Consider the following 21,818-nt stretch of genomic DNA (forward strand, 5'->3'; position numbering starts at 1 on the left):
ATTATTGGTATGTCAGAGCACCACTTAAATAATTTGACAATTCAGAGGTGTCCTTTACCAGGATACAGATTATGCTGGCTGTTTTTCAAGGAGTTCCTTTCGAGGTGAGGTAATGGCTACGTACGTAAAAAACAGTATTCCATTGAGTCCATAGGGGTATCACAGCATTGCACTGAACAGGTATTTGAATGTTGTGCAGGGGCAGTTGAATTTAGTGAAACTAAACTTCTGACTGTTGTTGTTTGTAGGTGCCCTAATTCTGAATTCAGAGTGGTTCTGCTCAAGCTAGAGAGGGTTCTAAATTCACTTTGTAGGAAGTACCAGAAATTAGGTATATGTGGTGACTTCAATATTAATTTTGTATATGATGGTGCAAGAAAAAGGATGTTGGTAGATCCCCTAAATTCATATGATCTGATGCAGACCTTTTTTCCCAACTAGGGTGCAGGGGAACAGTAGCACAGCCATAGACAATATTTACATTCATTCTTCATTACTAGATGGGCATTCTGTTAGTAAAAGGGTGAATGGCTTGTCAGACCATGATTCACAAGTTTTAACACTAAAAGGCTTTTGTACTCATACAGATGTCACATGTAATTACAAGTTAATGCAACATCAATAGAGAGTTTTTTAAACCTTGTCAAGGAACAAGAGTGGCAGGATGTTTATAGTGCCAATAACATAGATGATGGATATAATGCTTTCCTTAACACACTGCTCATGCTCTTTGAGAGTTGCTGTCCATTAGAATGTTCTAAACAGGGTACTAGCACTAAAAGTCAGCTCGTGTGGCTGACTAGTGGGATGGGATATCATGTAGAACAAAGAGGGAATTATATCAAAATGTTAGAAGTAGTCACATTCAAGCCCATTACAAATAGTATTGTAAGGTGCTTAAAAATGTCACTAGGAAGGCAAAGAGTATGTAGTATGCAAATAGAATAGCTAATTTGCAGGATAAAATTAAAACCATGTTGTCAGTTGTGGAGGAAGTGTCTGGTCACCAGCACAAGGTCGACGACATAAAGTTAGTTCGTAGTAAAAATATTTCTGTTACTGAGAAATCAGATATATGTACAGTATTTAACAATCATTTTCTCAGCGTTGCTGATGAATTAAGTAAAAATTTAGTTTCAACGGGGAATCGTATAACTTTCTTGGCAAATGCCTCTTCCGAGATTGATGTCTGAAATACTCCTCTGTGATACAGCCAAGGGGGAGTTTTAGTCAATAATTAAATCACTGAAGACTAAGGACTCTCATGGTAATGATGGAGTACCTTGAAGAATATTAAAGTACTGTGCTGCACATGTTAGCCCTATACTTAGCCATATTTGTAATTTTCCCTTTAAGAATTGTCAGTTTCCTGTGCGATTAAAGTACTCAGTAATAAAGCTGCTTTACAAAAAGGGAGAAAGGGATAATGTAGACAATTTTTGACCTGTTTCTATGCCATCAGTGTTTGCTAAAATTATTGAAAAAGCTGTATATATAAGGACAGTTGATCATTTTATATCCCACGATTTGCTATCAAATGTACAGTTGGGCTTTAGAAGTTGTTTAATAACTGAAAATGCTATATTCTCTTTTCCCTATGAGGTACTGGGTGGGTTAAATAAAAGGTTTTGAATGCTAGGCATATTTTTTGATTTAACTAAGGCATTTGATTGTGTTTATCACAAAGTATTGCTCCCGAAGTTGGACCATTACGGAATACAGGGAGTAGCTCCCAATTGGTTCACTTCTTACTTTAGCAACAGACAGCAAGAGTTCCTTATTCACAATGTTGAGAATGGCTGTGATGGTGGGGTCTGAGTAGGGTACAGTCAAGTGGAGGGTGCCCCATGGATCAGTGTTGGGAGCACTCCTGTTCCTTATTTATATAAATGATATGCCCTCTAGTATTATAGGTAACTCTAAAATATTTCTGTTTGATGATGACATTAGCTTGGTAGTAAAGGGTATTGTGTGCAACATTGGCTAGGTTTCAAATAGTGCAGTTCATGAGCAAAGTTCATGGCTTGTAGAAAATAAACTAATGCTAAATGACAGTAAGGCTCAGCCTTTACGGTTTCTAACACACAATTCAACAAAACGGGACATTTTAATTTCACAGAACAAGCATATAATTAGTGAAACTGAACAGTTAAAATTTCTAGGTGTTGAGATAGATAGTAAACTGTAGTGGAAAGCCCATGTTCAGGATCTTGTTCAAAGACTTAATGCTGCCGTAGTTACTATTCGAACGGTATCTGAAGTGAGTGATCGTTCGACATGAAAATTAGTCTACTTTGCTTATTTTAATTCGCTTATGTCATATGGTGTTACATTTTGGGGTAACTCTTCCCATTATAAAAGGATATTTTTGGCTTAGAAACAGGCGGTTTGGGCGGAAAGTGTTGTTAAGTTCACAAACCTCTTGTCGACCCCTGTTCATGAGTCTGGGTATTTTGACATTGGCCTCTCAGTATATATATTCCTTACTGTCATTTCTTGTTAACAATATTAGCTTATTCCCAAGAATAAGCAGCTTTCACTCAGTTAATACTAGTAGAAATAAAACCTGCATTTGGATTGGACTTCCTTAACTCTTGTTCAGAAAGGTGTGCAGTATACTGCTGCATCCATTTTCAATAAGCTGCCATTTGAATTCAAAAATCTTAGCAGTAATTCATGTGCCTTCAAATCGAAACTGAAGAGTTCCCTCATGGGTCACTCCTTCTATTCTGTCGAGGAGTTCCTTGAAAAATTAAGCTGATTTTTGCTGTATTGTGGACTGCACTTACTTAAACTTATGGATTGACTTTTTTGGGTTCATATACATTTTCTTTCTATCTGTTATTACTTTTATGTTGTAATTTCATGTACTGATATGTTCCATGACCCTGGAGATTTGTTCCTCAATTTGGTCCTACAGAACTTGATGTGTAAATAAAAATAAATAAATATTCACAGTGAGGACAGTGTCGTATTCATTGTGGCATGTTTGTTGTCATATAAGTGTTTTTTCAACTTCAACCCATGAAGAACATTTGACAGTACTGGTACAACTTGTGTTTCATATATATCCCTTTGTAAATTTGTTAAGCATTAACGTAAATGGATGCATCCATTTCTAATAAAAACTCAGCACTGAAAAATAAATAAAAGTAAACATGTCATTTTTGTATATGATTTTGTTTGTATCCAAATCCTTCTATTTCTATGATGAAATAATAGACTTATGTTTTAATATTCAGCGTTTTATCATAAATCACACTGTTGTAATACTAAAAGTGCAAAATTAACTGGAAAAGAAATTTTGTCATCTACAAATGTACTTACATTAAGGAATATTGTAGGTTTAATAAACATAGATTCTTTTGAATCTGGATTATAATAAGTAATGTATTGTTTGATTAATTTGAGCATTAGTTTTCATAGTTTCAAGAAACTGATATATTGTTTTTGTTTTTATAGGTATGTACACTTGCAGAATTCCTTCTGGATGCTGTATCTCTGGAGGCATATATGGACACCACGAGTGAGCATTTACCAGGACTCTTTCTTCACATTATTTGCAAGTTAACAGAGCATTGTGATAATCTCTCAGCAGAAGATATAGCACGTTCTCTCCAACTGTGTGCAAAAATACTTTCAAAAGTGCAGCCCTCAGTGGTAGCGGTTAGTTCACTAAATGGGAAATCAGCAAGTGATCAGATAGACACAACCATTAACCAAGTATGTAGCCCCATAGAGCACAGCAAGTCTTTACCAGATATTACTGATAAAAGCAAAAAATCAAGATCCAGTGGTAAGGGTTCAAACAAAAACAAGAAATCAAAGTTTCGCTTGAGACAGTCTGGTGAGAAAAATGAAATAATTGATGAAATTAGTCCTGTTGTAGTAACAGTGAGTTCCAATTCTCAAGAAAATTTATGTGAAGAAAGGACAGTTGATGAATCTGCTGCTGAAGTTACAGTCAATGGACATCTGAACATTAGTATTAATAGTTCAGGAAAACTCAGTCCCAATCTGTCTTACGGAAGTGCAGCACAGCTAACAGATACTGAAACTAGTTTGATGGGAAGTGAAGCTGATATAACCAGTCAGTCAGTTTCAGAAGAGTCATCTGAACCTCCTTCATTGCCTTCAAAACAGCAGTCATTGCTTGAAGAGTGCTTAAAACAGTATAAAATATTCTATGTGAAGTTTATGTGTAATAAACGGTTAATGGGCTGTGATGTGGATTCTCTCTTCAAACAACTTATTATTCATCCACAAGAAACTGATGATGAAAGAACTGAAAAGCTGATATGTATTTTGAATAGGTGTTTGGAAAGCAGTGATCACAGTTGTCAGTTCTGCGAAGAAATTACAGAGCTAGAAAGACATAACTTTTCTATTATATCAGGAAAAAATGACAATAGAAGGAAAATATACTTTTGCAAGTCTAATGCCCAAGAGTGGGAATCACCTGTAAAAGTATCATGCAATCTCTTGGTGGAACTGTCCACATTTCCCACTTACTGTCTTCCAGAAACACCGATAGACGAGCCAACAGGTAAAATACAGTGCTTTTTACTTCAGTTGATTTTGCTAATACATGTACAGTCTCAGTTGTTTGAGGCAGTTGTTATAGTACATCTGTATGTTCAAAGTAATAGTTTTTGTGTTGAACGTAAACAGCTGTTGTAAAATATTGATGATTAGTTGATATTTGATCTACATAAGAGAATTGCAGCAATACCTGTCACTCAGTAAATGTGTGAAGTTTACAGAGAAGATAAAAACTGTAACTGAACCACTGAAAGAATGTCATTGCCAGCCAGCAACTGCATTGCCAATGGTACTATGCAGCTGTTTGTTGTTACGACTTGTCGGTAGCCTAACTACGAATACCACACCAGAAAATTGTAGAGCTGTTGCTATGTCCTACTGCTGAAGCTTGAAAAAACTCTTACAGCCTTGAGGGATCAAAACATACTCTCGTCACAATTAAAAAGAAAAGGTTTATAAATGTATGTTGAGATAAAGATAACAATGTTTCGGTATTTAAATACATATTTTAATGCATAGGTGCACCTTTTACCTGCATCGTATGGAAGAGAGTGGCCTCCGCAGTCTTCAATATGTTCACTCTTAGCCGTATCTCCTATGACACTGTCACCATCTTCCCTGCTGTAGCTGCTGCCACTGCTGTTACTGCTGCTGCTGCTGCTGCTGCTGCTGCTGCAGTCATACTCTAATGTTTTTATTGACTCTTACACTCCTTGTTCCAGTGCACCATCTCATTGCAGTGTCTGTTCTAAGATGTGCCACCTATCTGTGACAGTATTGTTCCATTTTGTGGGAGTAATAATGCCCAATACCTCATGCACAAAAAATTTGATGTGTGTTAATTTATTACTATTATTTATATCTGCAAAACATGATTTCAACTGAGCCCAGATAAGTTATATTGCTCTGAAATGGCAATGATATCGTAAAAGGTGCAACACTATCTGGCAGTTTTCTTCTGCAATTTTGTCAATATTATAAATGATATTAAGTGATTTTTGCTCTTTCACGATTTTGCTTTTCTCATTTCCTTATCAAATGAATATGTTCCATTCTTCTCTAGCTGGTTCGCTATGTTCACTCTTCCTGCTGCTTCATGGAGGGGCTGTGTTTAATTAAGAGCAGTATTGTGCATAATTGAATATTGTAGTGGAGTTCTTTTCTATGTGTGGAATCAAAGAGTGTATGAATTACTCTTCAAATTTAGTTGCCATCATTTCTTCATGGTAGTTCCCAGATTTCTTTGATGGAAATGATGACAAAACCTTTGCAATAAACTAACTGATTGCTCCAGCATGTAAAAGAGTGAACCGCTGCCTTTTCCACCCTCATGCAGTAACATCAGTCCATGCAGCTGATCTGAAATGATCAGCATTTACTCACATTTTGTACAACCAGATGATTTTGTTTGATTTGTAGTTAGATACTAACCTCAAAAAATGGCATCTTCAGACAGTGATATCCTCCTGTTCAACCAGAACTCTTCTTCCAGAAAATGTTTTCCATCAGAACCCTGTCTTCTTTAGTACCACTGAAAGGCTGGTTTTCCTCTGAAAAACATGTTCACTATCTCACAGTGAGAGAAACAGCTTCCTTTAGGCGGGCTATTTTTTCCATGTGTAATAGCCATACATACTTCACCAAATAGTGCCTTTTTGAAACTTATCAAGTTCCGTCATTTTAATAGCACAAACGCTAGTTTTTCCTGGAGTCGGAAGAGCAGCAGTTGGTTCCTGTAGATCTCCAGCATACTTCTCCTTCAGTATTTCCCTTAGAGAGGTTGTTCCAATTTTCAGAGCTGCAGCAACTCATTCAGTGATGTTCAGCAACAATATAACATGCTCACTGTTATTCCTTTCGTCCTAGAGGTAACATCATATATATGAGCTCACAAGATTGACACTGTAAGATAAAACACCCCTGCCTACTTTCCTGCAGCCTGAGAAAGAGACCATATCACATCCATTTGAAGTTACGAGTATGACATTTTAGGTCACATGATAACATGAACCGAATTGGTTACTCAGTCCGTGACAGAGGGTAAGTACAGGACAGATGCTTTGCAGCCACTGAGAGCCACCATGTGTGACCATGAGTTGTAAGGTAGCAATGTGGAACTGTCACCATGGCAACATTAATTAATTCCAGAGCTTGGTTTGGCACTAAAGTGTCTCCTCCGGACAGCGAGCTACATGTGTGTGAAGTGTCAGGGATGTTCTTCCTGCAGTGTGACAATATGTAGAGTCCTTGTCTATGATATCTCTCTTTAGTCTGAATCTATGAGACCTCAGCAATATTCATTCTATTACAACATGCTTCATGTGTATGTAAATCTTGATAGTGTAACAAAAATATGGAAAGGATAGATTGCTACTCTCCTTCCACATGTCCTAGTCACATGTGGACATCTGTAATGATGAGAATTCCTCTCCAAGTACTCCAAGGATCTCATTGAAGCCTTCACAGACTGAAATTACCCTCCCAGACATATCCAGCAACAAATCTCCTTTACCTTGCTTCACCAGTCCCATACCAGCCCCCACGTAAACACTTTCTGTCCACAAAGAAGCACTCCTCTTGTAACTCAGTACCACACAGGACTGGATTAGTTTAATCACATTCTCTGCAGCAGTGTTGACTGTCTCTCTTCCTACGCTGAAATGAGAAATATCCTCCACACTATCCCTCCCACCCCTCCCACAGTGGGAATCTGCCGCCCACACAACTTACGCAATATCGTTGTCTATCCCAACTCCACCCTGCAGGTACAAAAACAGGCATATAATGTGCCATAGCAGCAGTGCTAGAAGTTTTGTAAATTAAAAAAAAAAAGGTAATTTTTATTCTTAAAATCTCGATTGCTTTGAAATAAAGTGTCATTATCGAAAGTGGGAAAATCGATCAGTGTTATTTTAATGATGATGCCAATGGCTAGAAAGGAGCAACAAATGTAATACGTTGCTTCATGGTGTTGTGTTTTAAATGGTATGCATGTACATGCAGTGTTCAAGACTTTCCCATAATACACGACAGTTTCTCATTTTGTCATTGTACATCAGTCGTATTGCAGAACGGCACCATCTGTAGTTTGGAAGTATTTAATGAAATGTGGTAGCAATGAAGTACAGTGCTTCATTTGCTTTAAAGGATGAAAAGTGGGCACACTACAATAAAACTCTGGCATTATGTAAGGAGAAACCATTCACAGTGTTCCATGGAAGAGAAGGTAAATTTGACTGATATACCTATAACTTCATTCATGTGCTATAAACTTTATATAATAACTTAACCCTTAATTTTGTGGTTGCTTCAGAGTAAAAAATTGATACCATTCAAAAATGATGATGCAGGAAAGTCATCATCATGTGACATTCAGCTCTCACCGTCACCATGTCCATCTCCTTCATCTTTACAACCTTTGCTGGAGACATTGAGACTGATTTCTGCCTCAGGCTCCACCCCATGTAGATCAAGATTTTCTGCTCCTTCCCATTCATTAGAATTTTTCAATCTTTGATTAACATCTATATTTACTACTGAAAAAAAAACTAACTTATTTTGAAAACTAATTATTTTGAACAGTTTTAAAGAGTAGGTTAAACTGAAGAGAGGGAGAAAGTAGTAAAACTGAAATCGGTTGTTTCAGTGATTACCTCTATCCCTACCTAGCAGCTCTGTCCCATCATCTCTATGCCCATACGTGCTGCTACAGCCAGCTCTTCCTTAGCCCAACTATCCAAACCAGTTTGTTGCTCATGTCAGACATAGCTGCAGTCAGGACTTAGTGCTCAGAGACACTGGCATAGGTGTTTGAGCTGTTATTGTTGAGTGAATGTGTGTCTTTTCTATATCAGTAGAGAGACTTTGTCCAAAAGCTGATATATTTCTAGCATTCTTTTTCACTGTGTCTGTCTGTGACTCGGCGCCTCATCCGTGTAGTGAGTAGCAATCTGCGCTTTCCATATTGTTGTTATTATATCCTGGACTTTCCATTGTTCAGGGTGACTACGACCCGGGAGACTAGGAAAAACCCGGGAATTTTTTCATCCGGGAGAAAACCTGGAAAAACCCGGGAATGTTATTGAATTCTGGGAATTTTTCATTGTTTTTGTTCTCAGTGAAATTTTTGTAATTTTGACCGGTAAGAACCAATACTCTAACAAAGGATATTACTGTGTCCTGCTACTGCAGAATAATACTGCAGCAATAAAACATGAACGAGAGAAAAAACTAAAATAAAACTTAAATTTGCAAAGGGAATGCGCCATGTACAGCAACAAAACAGTGCTCATACAAGTGTTTGCCAACAGCAAAATGCGTCAAAGGCTTTAGGGAGGCTGGCCGCGATGGTCTTGTGGTTCTAGTCGCGCAGTCCGGAACCGTGCGACTGCTACGGTCGCAGGTTCGAATCCTGCCTCGGGCATGGATGTGTGTGATGTCCTTAGGTTAGTTAGGTTTAAGTAGTTCTAAGTTCTAGGGGACTGATGACCAGAGCAGTAGAGCCCCATAGTGCTCAGAGCCATTTGAACCATTTTTGCTTTACGGAGACTATGCAATGCTTCGTAACAACAAATTTCCTCAGGTGAACATGTCGTCACAACTGTTAACATTACATTTGTTTTAGCAGTTACGAGTGGAGTCATGCGCATGCACAGTTGAGTAGTATCTTCTTCCGGCTCTGGATACAGAAACATGGCTGTTGGCTGTGTAAGCAGTCACAGAAGAAAAAAAAAAGAGAGAGAGAGAGAAAAAAAAGAGGGGAGAGCTAGGTGCTACCGGGAAAAATTTTACTGGCCCGCCCAAGCTGCAAGATTCATGCATGCGTAGCAGCCCTGGATCTGGGAGTGGAGGGGGCAAATTCATATTCTTGAGGAAAAACCTTGTTTCAAAAAGCGCTTAGCATTAAGTGCACGTTGGTCTATCGATTATTTGTATGACTTTGAAATGTGTCCCTGTTGGTTTTTTAACATTGTTGAACACATTCTAAGTTGATTTCTGAATGAATCATAAGTTGATTTGTGAATGCGTGCATAGTGCACGTGCTGTCTCTACCAGTGGAATCCTGGTCACATCTAGAAGTAAACTTTCCTACTGACGAAATGGGCTATACAAGTTGAGCAGAGTATAGCCGAACGAAAGAAAGCCAACCACTGTCTGTTTATGTGGTTGATTTGGTTTGCGAATTATGAGTGTTGTTATGATTACCAGTGAAATCCATAGATTCAGACTACCAGAGTGTGAATAAACAACTAGCAGGAATAACAGGTAAGAAAGATTAAGTATTATCTTCTCGGTGTATCTGGAAAAATGAAATTTTGACAGAAAATTTTGGCCAGATCACTATACTAACAAGGGCCAGTTATACAGTCTCTGGCTAGCAGCCGCTTTAAGGTCTATTCTGGAAGCAGTGCGGAAAACACGTTATACGAACATGTAACAAAGCCTAACCGGAGAATAATCGCGGGATAACTGAACTGGTGATTCTTGCAGAGATAGTGAAGTTAACCGGCGAATACGCTTGGACATTGACAGGAATAGATACAGAATTAGTGATGACAACACTGTTTGTTAGAACTAGGAAGGAGAAGAAACGGTGACATCACTTAAATTATGGAAGAATATGACGATTCCAAATTTATATAAAAATATCACACTACTTCTTTTCAATCTCATGCTTGAGAAACTAGAGCGTATGAATGAAGTGTAAAACTATAACCTAACGTAAAGCTTTTTGCTTGTAGGAGGCCTAATAGGCATATGATATTGGTACTTTGTGAATTATGTTGTGCTGTATTATAAAAATGACCATTTCTGCCAAAACAGTGTCCTTTATTTGGCGTGTGTTACAATTGCTGCAGTAAAACAGGTAATCATGTCGAGAAACCACACCAGTCTTGGGCCTATTTGTATTAACAGCTTTTTCAGTATTAGACAACGACATTTCGATTTTTCATGTAACAAAACGTTTGATGAACTTTGATGAGGTAACAGATCCTTTCACAGAAAGGAAAGCACGCCATGTAAAGCTTAGGAAGATTAGAGAGAAAAAGGATTGAAGAAATGTATACTGTCTTGCTTGTCTCTTGTCTTTACTGGTTTTATGTATCCTACACTTAATTTAATGTCACACAAAGCAGCAAGTTGTTAGCTTATAGGGAATAAAGAGTGCAAATTTTCTGAAGTGGGTTTTTTTTTTTTTTCCCCCGAACCGGGTGACTGAAGCAGGAGAGGCACCATAGGAGATTTTAATTTCCACTGTCCTGAATATAGTTTGATGGCATCCAGTGCAAAATATACACGTTTCAATTCCACAGACCGAAATACAGTGACGTGCGATAGAAGAACGCTGTGTGAAGAGGTGTGGCGCTGCACTTTGGCACACTTAAGACAAAATAACATGCGTTACAATTCCTCGGACACGTATGTTTTATGTATCAGACTCTTCAGAAAGATGTGCGCTACAAAATGAACACAGTTTTGAAACAAACATGAGGTAAAAAAGTACTAATACTCAAGGAAATTTACATCCTGAAAACCCCATTGAAAAGCTTAATATCAGGCAGAGGCCTACTTCACTGGGAATCTGGGACTCATTTAAAAATCTGCTCTTTGATGACAAGCCATTTAGAAGAATTTAGAGCCCAGAAAATCACACATTTATGTTGTTATTAAAAAATTGGATGACTACACCACGTGTCCGAAGCCCTGAATATCCGCTCTCATCGGCTGGCGAGATCACGTGACATGAGCTGTGACTGGCTTACAAATGCACATCGCATCTCGATTTTAATGCTTCAGAAAGTAACATGCGATGTTTGGTGGAATTCGAATTTATACTTTCGTAATACGAAAATATGCATTGTACTTGTTACAGCACATCAAACATCTTTCCAAAAGGTTTTTTTTCTCTCTGAGTTTCGTTTTCTAAAGCGCCGGTAATTCTGCGCCCATATATAAAACCATAACCATTCAAAGGATTGATAAGTTGTACAGTGCCGAGAGAAAATACACTGTCAATTAACAGGGAAAAACTATGTTTCCACCCAGGAGAAAGTGTATTTTTAACTGGGAGATGCAGGAGAAATCCAGGAATTTTTTTTCTTTGTCCACGTATACACCCTGATTGTTCAAATCTTGATCGTGATATTTTAACAGCACCTGTCATATGATACTGAAATTTATACTATGTGACAGTAAAACAGAAATGAGCGAATGAAAGTACACAAATGGAGTCCAATTTTGTTAGGTATCAAAATGTTCCAACTGAAATTTACATTCCAGAAGGATGCATCAGAAGTTTGTTATGGCCTGATCTAGTGACGGGAAGCCCATCATGAAGATAAATTCAATTTTCATCAAGTATGGGAATTAAAAATGCCAGCTGAACAGTTAGTTGGTGCACCTACTTCAAGCAGTAAGCCAGTATGCTTACAGTTGTGGTAGTGAGAAATCCACATTGTTGCTTGTACAAATAAGGTAGCTGTTCAGAATGAGCTGCACAATTGATATTGGCAAGCAAATGTCTTAAAGCTGTTGACATTCATTACAAAATTTTGTGCTATATATAGACAGGACAGTACGAGTGAAGATGTTGTATGTCAATAGTGCCATTCATTATGATGACAGAAGTAGCCATTTGTTTGTAGTCATCAGTGAAGTAGTACACACAGTTGATGAAAAATTCCTGGTAATTAACATTTCATGATATCACAAGTGTTGGCAAACTTTTTGCAGATTTGTCAGTTTTGTGCATGGGGATAGTGACCAAATAATAACTTCTTTGCTCTTTGGATTCCAAAACTTCTTCCTTGTAATCACAAAACTGTTTTCTTGACTTCCTTTTTCGTATAGTGTGGAAGCAGAAGGCCTACTTACAGTTTTATTCTTGATGGCCTAACCTCGGCTTCCTATGTTAAACCAGGTATGAAACAACAGTCATTGATGAAGGGGTGGTGGGATTCCACTTCACTCAACAAATCGAAAAAAGCACACCATATTTTCTAATCCAGATGTGTTATGACTATCACATTTTGGGATGCCAAAGTGACCATGTTTGTGTATTGTATGGGATGTGCAAGGACAGTCAATTCTAAAGTGTGCTGTCAAGCATTAAGAGAATTGAAAAGAACCATTCAAAACAAATGCCACAGTCTCTTGACCACCGATGTCGTTTTTCATGGCAATGTTCAGCCACATTCTACCCAGCAGACATAAGAATTGTTGCTTCAGTTCAAGTACGACTTGTTTAATGTCTGTCTTACAGCCTAGTTGTGGCTGCAAGTGATTTCCACCACTTCATGCATATGAGGAAGTGGCTTGGCTCCCAACATTTGGATTTTTATAAAGAACCTCAAGAGCTGTCAAGAGTTGGTTGCAATCTCAGGTGGTGAAATTTTATGCAAAGGAATTTATCAACTCATAAGTTATGTGCTTAAATTTGAATGATGATAATATAGAGAAGTAATTTAGATTTGCTTCCAATATTCTAGTTACTCACTTACTGAGATTTAAAACTTTTCCGGCATACATATTGTTCCACAAATTTTAGCACACACTCTCCTCTACATATTTTTTATTTTAACAACGAGTTTTATGAGAATCAGATGGTGTCGCCATGGGGAATCCTTTGTCTTCCCTGGTGGCCAATCAATCTATGGAAGATTTTGAGGAGTGAACACTTGTCTTAGCCACCTTTAAACCAATAGTATTGTGGCAGTATGTTGATGATACTTTTATAGTTTGGCCTCATAGTTTGGATCGTCTGTGAGAGTTCCTACAACATCTGAACTCCGTACACGAAAACAAAATTTACTATGGAGTTGGAGAAGGAGGGTTGCCTGCCATTTTTAGATGTCTTGGTGCGATGTAAGAGCGATGGAACACTTGGTATTTCAATATATAGAAAGCCCACTCACACAGATCTTTACTTGCAAGCCACTAGTTACCACCATCCAGCACAAATGATGAGTGTTTTGAAGACCTTGATCCACTGAGCCCACGTCATCTCTGACACTGATAGTGTGCAAATGAAACTGGAGCCCCCGCAGACTGTATTTTTGAAGAATGGGTATTTGTTCCAGCAAGTGGAGAGAACACTGCAGACTTGTAAACAACGGAGCAAGAACAGGAAGTGGCTTTTAAAACGATTGCCTATTTACCATATATTGGTAATATTTCAGTGCAGATAGGCAGAATACTAAGAAAATATTGTCACATAGAAGATGGTGTAATTAGGTGAATGATGAATACTAACTTCGCTTACCGGAGGTTTATTCAGCACTTACACATACAAGAGCGCGGAGCTAACTGCCTTTGGCCAGAACACATACGGTGTTACTTACTGTATGTTTCTACTTCACTCTAGATGTGTTACTTCTCTTCCAATGTTGTCTGCTAACATAATACTCAGTAAATGTCTGAAGATGGTCTTGTAAGCCGAAAAATTATATTGTAGAACAAAAGCAAACTGGTGCTTTTCATTTATTATTATTTATTATTTCATTTATTATTATAATGTTGTTCTACCAAGAACCGACGGAAGATTCTGTTAATAAGATTATCCATTATCCGTTCAAAAGTTGCTGGTGCATTACACAAACAAAATGGCATTACCTTAAACTCATACAGGCCCTCAGGAATGATAATGTAGTTTTCTCACGATCAGCCTCATCTACTTCAATTTGTCCGTATCCTGAGTACAGGTCCATGGTTGAGAAAAACCTAGCCCCCTTCAGACAATCTAGTGTATCATCAATTCGTGGAAGGGGATAAACGTCGTTTTTAGTTATCTTATTAAGCTTCCTGTAATCAACACAAAAGCGCCAACTGCCATCCTTCTTCCTGATGAGAACCACTGGTGACTACCCTGGGCTCTGCGAAGTCTGAATGATGTCATTCTTCATCATTTTCTCTACCTCATCGCAAATTATTCGACGTTGCTGACACACGGTATCCTCTCTGGCTTATTGGTTGATGGTCTCCAGTGCTAAACCAGTGCTTCACCGCTTATTTGTCTAATTGGTTCTTCTCCTGTGGATTGAAGCATTCAGAGAACTCTTGAAGAATGGCAAATAGCTTCTTCTGTTGTTCCTTAGTGAGATCTGGTGATAGTCGAGCTAGAAGATCTTGTCTCGGACTGATATTGCCTATTTCGCCCACAGACTCAGCATGGAGATTTCTATGACGCTCAGCTGTTTGCTCAGTGTTTGCTACGCACTTGCATCTTGGAAGGATTTCCAGTTCTCATTGACAGTTAACTATCCACAATTCACCGAATCCATTCTTAAAGGAGACAACAAAAGCTGGGATGATCAAGTTATTATTCAGTGGTATGCTTCTCTTACATTGCACTACAAGATCCATGGGTTGATGCATGGCATGACACATGACAGTTACCTTTCTAGTGCTGACTGCAGGAATGACGACTTCATCCAGCACACATAGTCTCCAAACACTCGGATGCAGATCTTCCTGTCCACAGTATCTCATCTTGTCCAGCATAATCTTCAAGTGACCGCAATCTATAATTGCCTGAGTAGGTTTCAAAAAGTCCCATCCGAGAATGACATCACAACTACATCTTCAAAGAGGATGAATTCTAATGGTTTTGTAAGACCACTTTACCCATACAAATGACACATCTTCCTGTAGGTTTTACATATTTCCAATTAGCCACCTTTAGCAGAGATGTTTTGTTGTTGACAAATATGCTTTTCTGCAACTGGCGATGATACTTCTCCGAAATGACTGAATATGATGTTCCAGAGTCCACAAGAGCTTGGACTGGTCAGCCATCCATGAGGATATCAACATAGTGTCCTATCATTTTTGTAATGATCGACGGCAGAGGATTTCTCTCTTCAGTGGGCTCACCTCCAAGGAAGGTCGCACCCTTTAGTTTTCCAGGTTGCAGCGGCTAGGTGATCAGCTGGAGCTTTTAAACAGCAATGGATACCTTGATCGGCATGTTGGGGAGCGTCCTCTCCAGCAGCTAGCTTGCGGTGATGGCGACCTACATCATCCTGCACCCACATCTTCTTGTTCATCTTCGTCGTCCCGGAGCTGACGTCGGCTAAGATCGGTCTGGTGTCTTGTGGCGCAGGCGTCATAAAATATCCGCCGCCTTTCTCGATAGTAGCGCACCACATGTACCGGTCATTCGCAGTGGAAACATACTGGTTGGTTATCCTGGGTCCTCCAGACGTTTATCTTCCTTGGTGCCCACACAGGTTCCTCATGCGGCATTGTAGGAACATAACCTCACCTGGATATTGACTTTTTCACCGTTTTAAAGGGAAATGAAGGACGAGAGATTGGGTTCAATGTCTGTTCCACTTCCTCCCTTATGACCTCTTGAAGCACATCGGTTTTTTGCTCACCGTGCAATGCCAGTGCCCTCTGAACTTCCTCTCTCACTATTTGACGAAGAACACTTGTGAAATTAGTTCCTTCCTCCATCACAGACATTGATATGACATTTGGAAGCCATTCAAACTTCTTGCATGTGATTCTTCTTTGATGCTGTGTCTCGATATACTGGCACCATTTTATGGAGTTGTCTGCAGTCCATACCTCCTTCAGGAGTAGGGCTTGATACATGTCCTCAGTATCACCCTTCATGAGATGTGCAACCTTATCTTCCTCCTTCATTCTAGGATCCACTATTTTACACAGTTCCAAGATGTCTTGAATGTAGGATGCTGTAGTTTCTCCTGGACACTGTGTCCTACACTTTAATTTATCTTCAACCTTGCACTTCTGTCTTGTGTGTCACCAAAGTACTTGCGCGGTTCCGCCTGGAATACTTCCCAGCTTGTGAACTTCTCCTCGTTGTCCTCATACCATTGCTTGGCAGTGCCCTCCAAGTAGAAGAGTACGTTAGCCACACACACATTGTCATCCCATTTGTTAAATTTGGCTATACGTTCATATACCTTCAGCCACTTGTTTGATCTTGGCCATCGTCACCACAGAACCTGGAAGGATGTCTCATGTGGTGGCACACAGTTGCTGTCATTGTAACGTTTTCTTCTTCTTCTGTCTCAGATAGATTGCGATCTGTTGAATATGACTTGAACTCAGGTTTCTCACCACGTAAATGGTGGCTCTGTCGTGGCCTGATGGGAGCCACTGTGTCATCGATAATGTGCGCTGTCACAAGTTCCAATAATGTCACATAGAAGAAGGAGTTACTAGATGAATGATGAACACTAATTTCACTTAACAAAGGTTTATTCACCACTTACACATACAAGAGCATGTAGTGAATTGCCTCTGACCAGAACACATATGGTATGTACACAGTTACAGAGCATTTGTGTACAGTGATTCTTGACATTTGTGGCTACTTCTAGAATGTACTGGAACCGAATATAGAAATTAAAATTTTACAGTTCACGGATGTTTTGAACTGATGACCCTCCATGCAACAGTCTAGTATCATAATCACTACGCTACACTGACTGTGCTACTCAGCTTCTTCTGTGACAATATAAAGTGAAAGCAATCTTTTGCCCTCCTGCAAAAATTTTGTCGCTGTTGGGATATGTCAAAGACGACCTAGAGCTGTGAAAGGCAGGTGTTTACAGGAGTCCATGCTAATGTGACAAATCTTATATAGGGCAAATGACGCGTACAGTGCAGGATCACATTGTAGAACATCAGTGGCATACTCGCCTCTTTCAGTCTTGTAAGCCTACCATCGCCAAACACTATATTTCCACTGGTCATGTAATGAATTACAGTTTGAAAAAAAATTGGCTGTATGGATTACCAAAGATCTATAAGGATAATTTTCCACTAAGACAGACTATAAGTACTCTTTACTCAATGAGGTATAAACACACAAAACACTTGGCCTTTCTGCTTCATCCACAAGGGAGAAAGACAGACACATATAAAAAGACTTGGGACATTTCATTGAGAGGGTAAGGAGACTAAAACCTGGACCAAATGACATTCTGGTCAGTTCTGATGTTTCTTTGTTTTCGGAAGTGCTATTCAGTGATTCACTAGAGTATATCAGTTTCATTTTCCTGCAAGACATCACCAAGCTTTTTCATGCATGTCTTACCATGAACTATTTCATGTAACTATTTTGAACAGCTAGAAGGCATCACTGTGGGTAGTCCTCTTTAGTCCACTGGCAGCACACTTTCTGCAAGGAACATTTCACAGCACAGAAACTGGACTTAACACCTTGTAAACCTAAGGTGTGGTGCAGACAGGTCAACAACTCCTTTGCTGGGTGGAGCCATGGTAAGGAACAGCTCGGTAACTTCCTTAGACACCTGGACTGTCTCCATGCCACCATAAATTTTATTACAGAGATAGAAAGGACCAACAGTTACCTTTTGTAGATGGACTGGTTATAAGGGATGGTAAAACTCTGGGGTACAGCTTGTGTCAAAAACCAACACACAAGGACTGATACCTGCACAAACCGTCCAATCACTTCCAAGTCCGAAAGGAGGTATGATTAATATGCTCGTAATGTGTGCAAGACAAATGTGTGAGCTGCAGCACCTCAGATGCAAGATGCAACACTTAAAAAGTGTTTTGAGGAACAATTAGTACTCCACTAGTTACATAAGTAGTACCACAGACTCAAAAACTCAGCAGAGTAACACATCAAAAAAAGAAATGCCAGATACAACCACTCTGCCATACATTCATAGTGTAACAGACAGAATCAGCTGTATATGGTGTAAACACGACACAAAGGCTATTTATAAACTGACAAAGAAGAACAAACAGTGTCTCAGATCGGCAAAGCAGAAAAGGAACACAACTGCAATGTCGGGAATATATCACATACCATGTATATGTGGAAAAGTATTGTCTGGAATGAATCAACACCAGGATCACTGAACATGAACGGCTCTGCAGGTTGGAACAAGTGGATAAATTGGCTGCAGTGCAGCATGCGCTGTGCAAGACTGACCATACAATGTATTTCACTAACATGGAAGTTCTTGCTACAGAGAAGAGCTACAAGACCCACTTGTTCAGGCAAGCTATTGAAATCCACAAAAATGACAACAAATTCAACAAGAAAGAGGAAAGTCTCAAGCTGAATGGATCCTGGATTCCCGTACTGCAGCAAAAAACTGTTGCAAGTAGCAACAGTAGTGGTAATGACCATGACTTTGGCATGCCAGGTACATATAATCTGCAGCTGTAAACTCAACTCATGTTTGCCAGCAACAATGACAGGAAAAGCTTTGACAACGTTAGTCCCTTGTGCTGGTGAAAAGTCAAAAAGAAATTTTCAAACTTACATTGGCCAAAGTGTCTGAGACAGAAGTCAATAGGAAATTTGTCATTCAAAGAGCTGTTTAACACAATGATCATTAAGCTGAAGAGCCTGTGAATTGGCTCCATTTTTTGCATATAGAGCCTTTCTCAACCCCCCCCTCTCCCCATCCACTTTTTCACTTCTTGGTACTATAATGTTACCTTGCATCTGTCAAGATGAATCTGTTCACTCTCAGTGACTTTTGTGTGATCTACTGGCATTCCATTCACCATTTCATTTTCCTTTATGTGTATGAGAAGTTTGTTCTCTTCATTAATAAGGCTTCTGATGTTTTTATGCAAGATACAAAATACATTTTGTTTAATATCTACATCTACATCTACATTTATTCTCCACAAGCCATCCAACAGTGTGTGGCAGATGGCACCTTACGTGCCACTGTCATTACCTTCCTTTCAAGTTCCAGTTGCTTATGATTCGCGGAAAGAACAACTGCCGGAAAGCCTCCGTGCGCCCTCAAATCTCTCTAATTTTACGTTCATGATCTCCTTGGGAGGTATAAGTAGGGGGAAGCAATATATTCAATACTTTATCCAGAAACGCACCCTCTCGAAACCTGGACAGCTAGCTACACCGCGATGCAGAATGCCTCTCTTGCAGAGTCTGCCACTTGAGTTTGCTAAACATCTCTGTAATGCTATCAAGCATACCAAATAACCCTGTGACGAAACACGCCACTCTTCTTTGGATCTTCTCTATCTTCTCTGTCGACCCGACCTGGTACGGATCCCATACTGATGAGCAATACTCAGGTATAGGTCGAATGAGTGTTTTGTATGCCATCTCCTTTGTTGAGGACTACATTTTCTAAGGACTCTCCCAATGAATCTCAACCTGGCACCCGCCTTACCAACAATTAATTTTATATGGTCATTCCACTTCAAATCGTTCCGTACGTATACTCCCAGATATTTTACAGAAGTAACTGCTACCAGTATTTGTTCCGCTATCTTATAGTCATACAGTAAAGGATCCTTCTTTCTATGTATTCGCAATACATTACATTTGTCTATGCTATGCGTCAGTTGCCACTCCCTGCACCAAGTGCCTATCCGCTGCAGATCTTCCTGCATTTTGCCAAAGAAGCTGAGACAGAAGCAAACAGGAAATTTGTCAAAAAGTGGCCATGAAAACCTTAACAGTTTTGTAGTTCTTTGAATGCTGTGTCACAGCAGTGAACCAAAATACACAGAAGCTTGTACTATTGGCACTTTACAGGCCACCAGCTGGAAGTATCTGAAGCTTCATAAAGAAGCTAGAGACCATTTTCATCAGATTATACAGACTTAATGTGATGAAAATTGTTGAGTTTTTGTGTGTGTGTGTGATAGACTGATCAAGGGAGTTGTTGATGTCCAGCTTTGGATTATTTACTTCAGTAGAGTCCCGAACAAGGATTGAGATCCACAATGGTCAGATGTTAACAGTAAAAGATGATGATCAGTTAGGCACAGAACACAGAAGAAAAATATTGTTTTGCAGAATCATGATTGGTGACTGGATCACTGTGTTTAGAGAGAAATTTATAAAGCAGACAGTGTAGATTGAAAATTTGACTCTCCCTTAAAAATATTGCAGCAGCACTTGGAGTCATACTCCCCCCTCAAATAAAAAAATAAATAAATAAATAAATTAAAAAAATTGTAAAATTGGTCGGAAGCATGGATAAGAGATGGATAACCCCTGGGATGAAAGTAGCTTTTGCTGGCTAACCTAACTGACAGGACAAGTGGTAGTCAAGACTTTAAAGTTTATTACCACCACTATTGAAAAATCCCCCTGTTTGTTATTAAATAGATGAAACTCATGCAATATGATTAAAAAATAAAACACTTCAAGATTAAAGCAAAAACAGTTTGAATCATCAATAAACAAGAATCAAACAAAGGTTGTAACTAATCCTAATGAATCTGAGTCCCCAGAAAATATCTCTAGCATAAATGATGACACTCTGAAATCATTGACTACGGAATTCACTGATTACTTCTTCACAGGACAGAAATCATTGCTCTTGTCAATGACCAATCTTTCAGATCCATTTGATGTACTTGTACAGACACGGTACGTTATGCGAACAGACATCAGTATCAGAAATACTATCCCCAAGACAATTACAAAATTCCATCAGTTTACTAATAAGTAGTCATTCTGTTGAACATGATGGCATTTGTTATATAATAGTGAGTCTTGTAGTTACTTGATAGGACTTCCATTCAGCTATCTTTGTGGTCAGTCAGTAACTTCAAGCATATTGTTACCTCCAGAGACTGGTGTAGATGTTAGTTGACATTGGATATACACCGGAAAAGATTTGTCCTACAGGTCAATCTCTGTAATGGAGTGGTCAGCATAGATGCCTGCCATGTGGAGGGCCCGGGTTCAATTCCCAATACTGCCAAGGGTCTTTCCTTGGTGGAAGGAGTGGTACAAGGTGAATTCAGTCTTATGATGCTAGCTGAGTAGCTATGTGATTGAGAAGTAGGAGTTACAAAGTCTGGAAAGACGCAAAATGGCTGGAAGAGCGGTGTGCTGACCACTTGCCCCTCCATATGGCATCCATATGACACTGCATATCAATCCGCATGACTCTGCGTATCAGGGTATGACATGGTGGCCAATTGACATCTCTTGAGCCTTTAGGGCATGGATGAAGAGCTCGTTTCATCCAACTAAAAATGTAAAATATGACTAGCTGATTGAATATTTTGAGAATTAGGAAACTTGATCAAGAAAATTTGGACAAGGTAATACAAACAAGGCTAAATTTCAGTTGACTACTTTTAGTGTTCACTTGGTTGAATGTCTGGGGGTACAAGAGCTACCTCATTACAAAGCCAAAGTTCCCATTGAGGAGGTACAGAAGGTTAAGTATGGAACAGCAGAGCATGAGCAAGTTCTGAGTTTAGCCTGAGGCTCGACCGACACGGGAGTCCCTTTGACTGTCTCATGTCTAACACCA

At 39.2% G+C, this 21,818-nt stretch overlaps 1 protein-coding gene across 2 annotated transcripts in view; it reads left to right on the top strand.

The window, feature by feature from the left end:
• LOC126336429 (protein dopey-1 homolog) overlaps window positions 1–21,818 on the top strand; it is a 341,808-nt gene that overhangs the window by 74,774 nt on the left and 245,216 nt on the right. For both annotated transcript variants that reach the window (XM_050000134.1, XM_050000125.1), the window contains exon 11: window positions 3,463–4,546. In XM_050000134.1, coding sequence (XP_049856091.1) covers window positions 3,463–4,546 — 1,084 coding nt within the window. The remainder of the gene's footprint in view (window positions 1–3,462; window positions 4,547–21,818) is intronic.

This window comes from Schistocerca gregaria, chromosome 1 (assembly GCF_023897955.1).
Source record: "Schistocerca gregaria isolate iqSchGreg1 chromosome 1, iqSchGreg1.2, whole genome shotgun sequence".
NCBI lineage: Eukaryota > Metazoa > Arthropoda > Insecta > Orthoptera > Acrididae > Schistocerca > Schistocerca gregaria.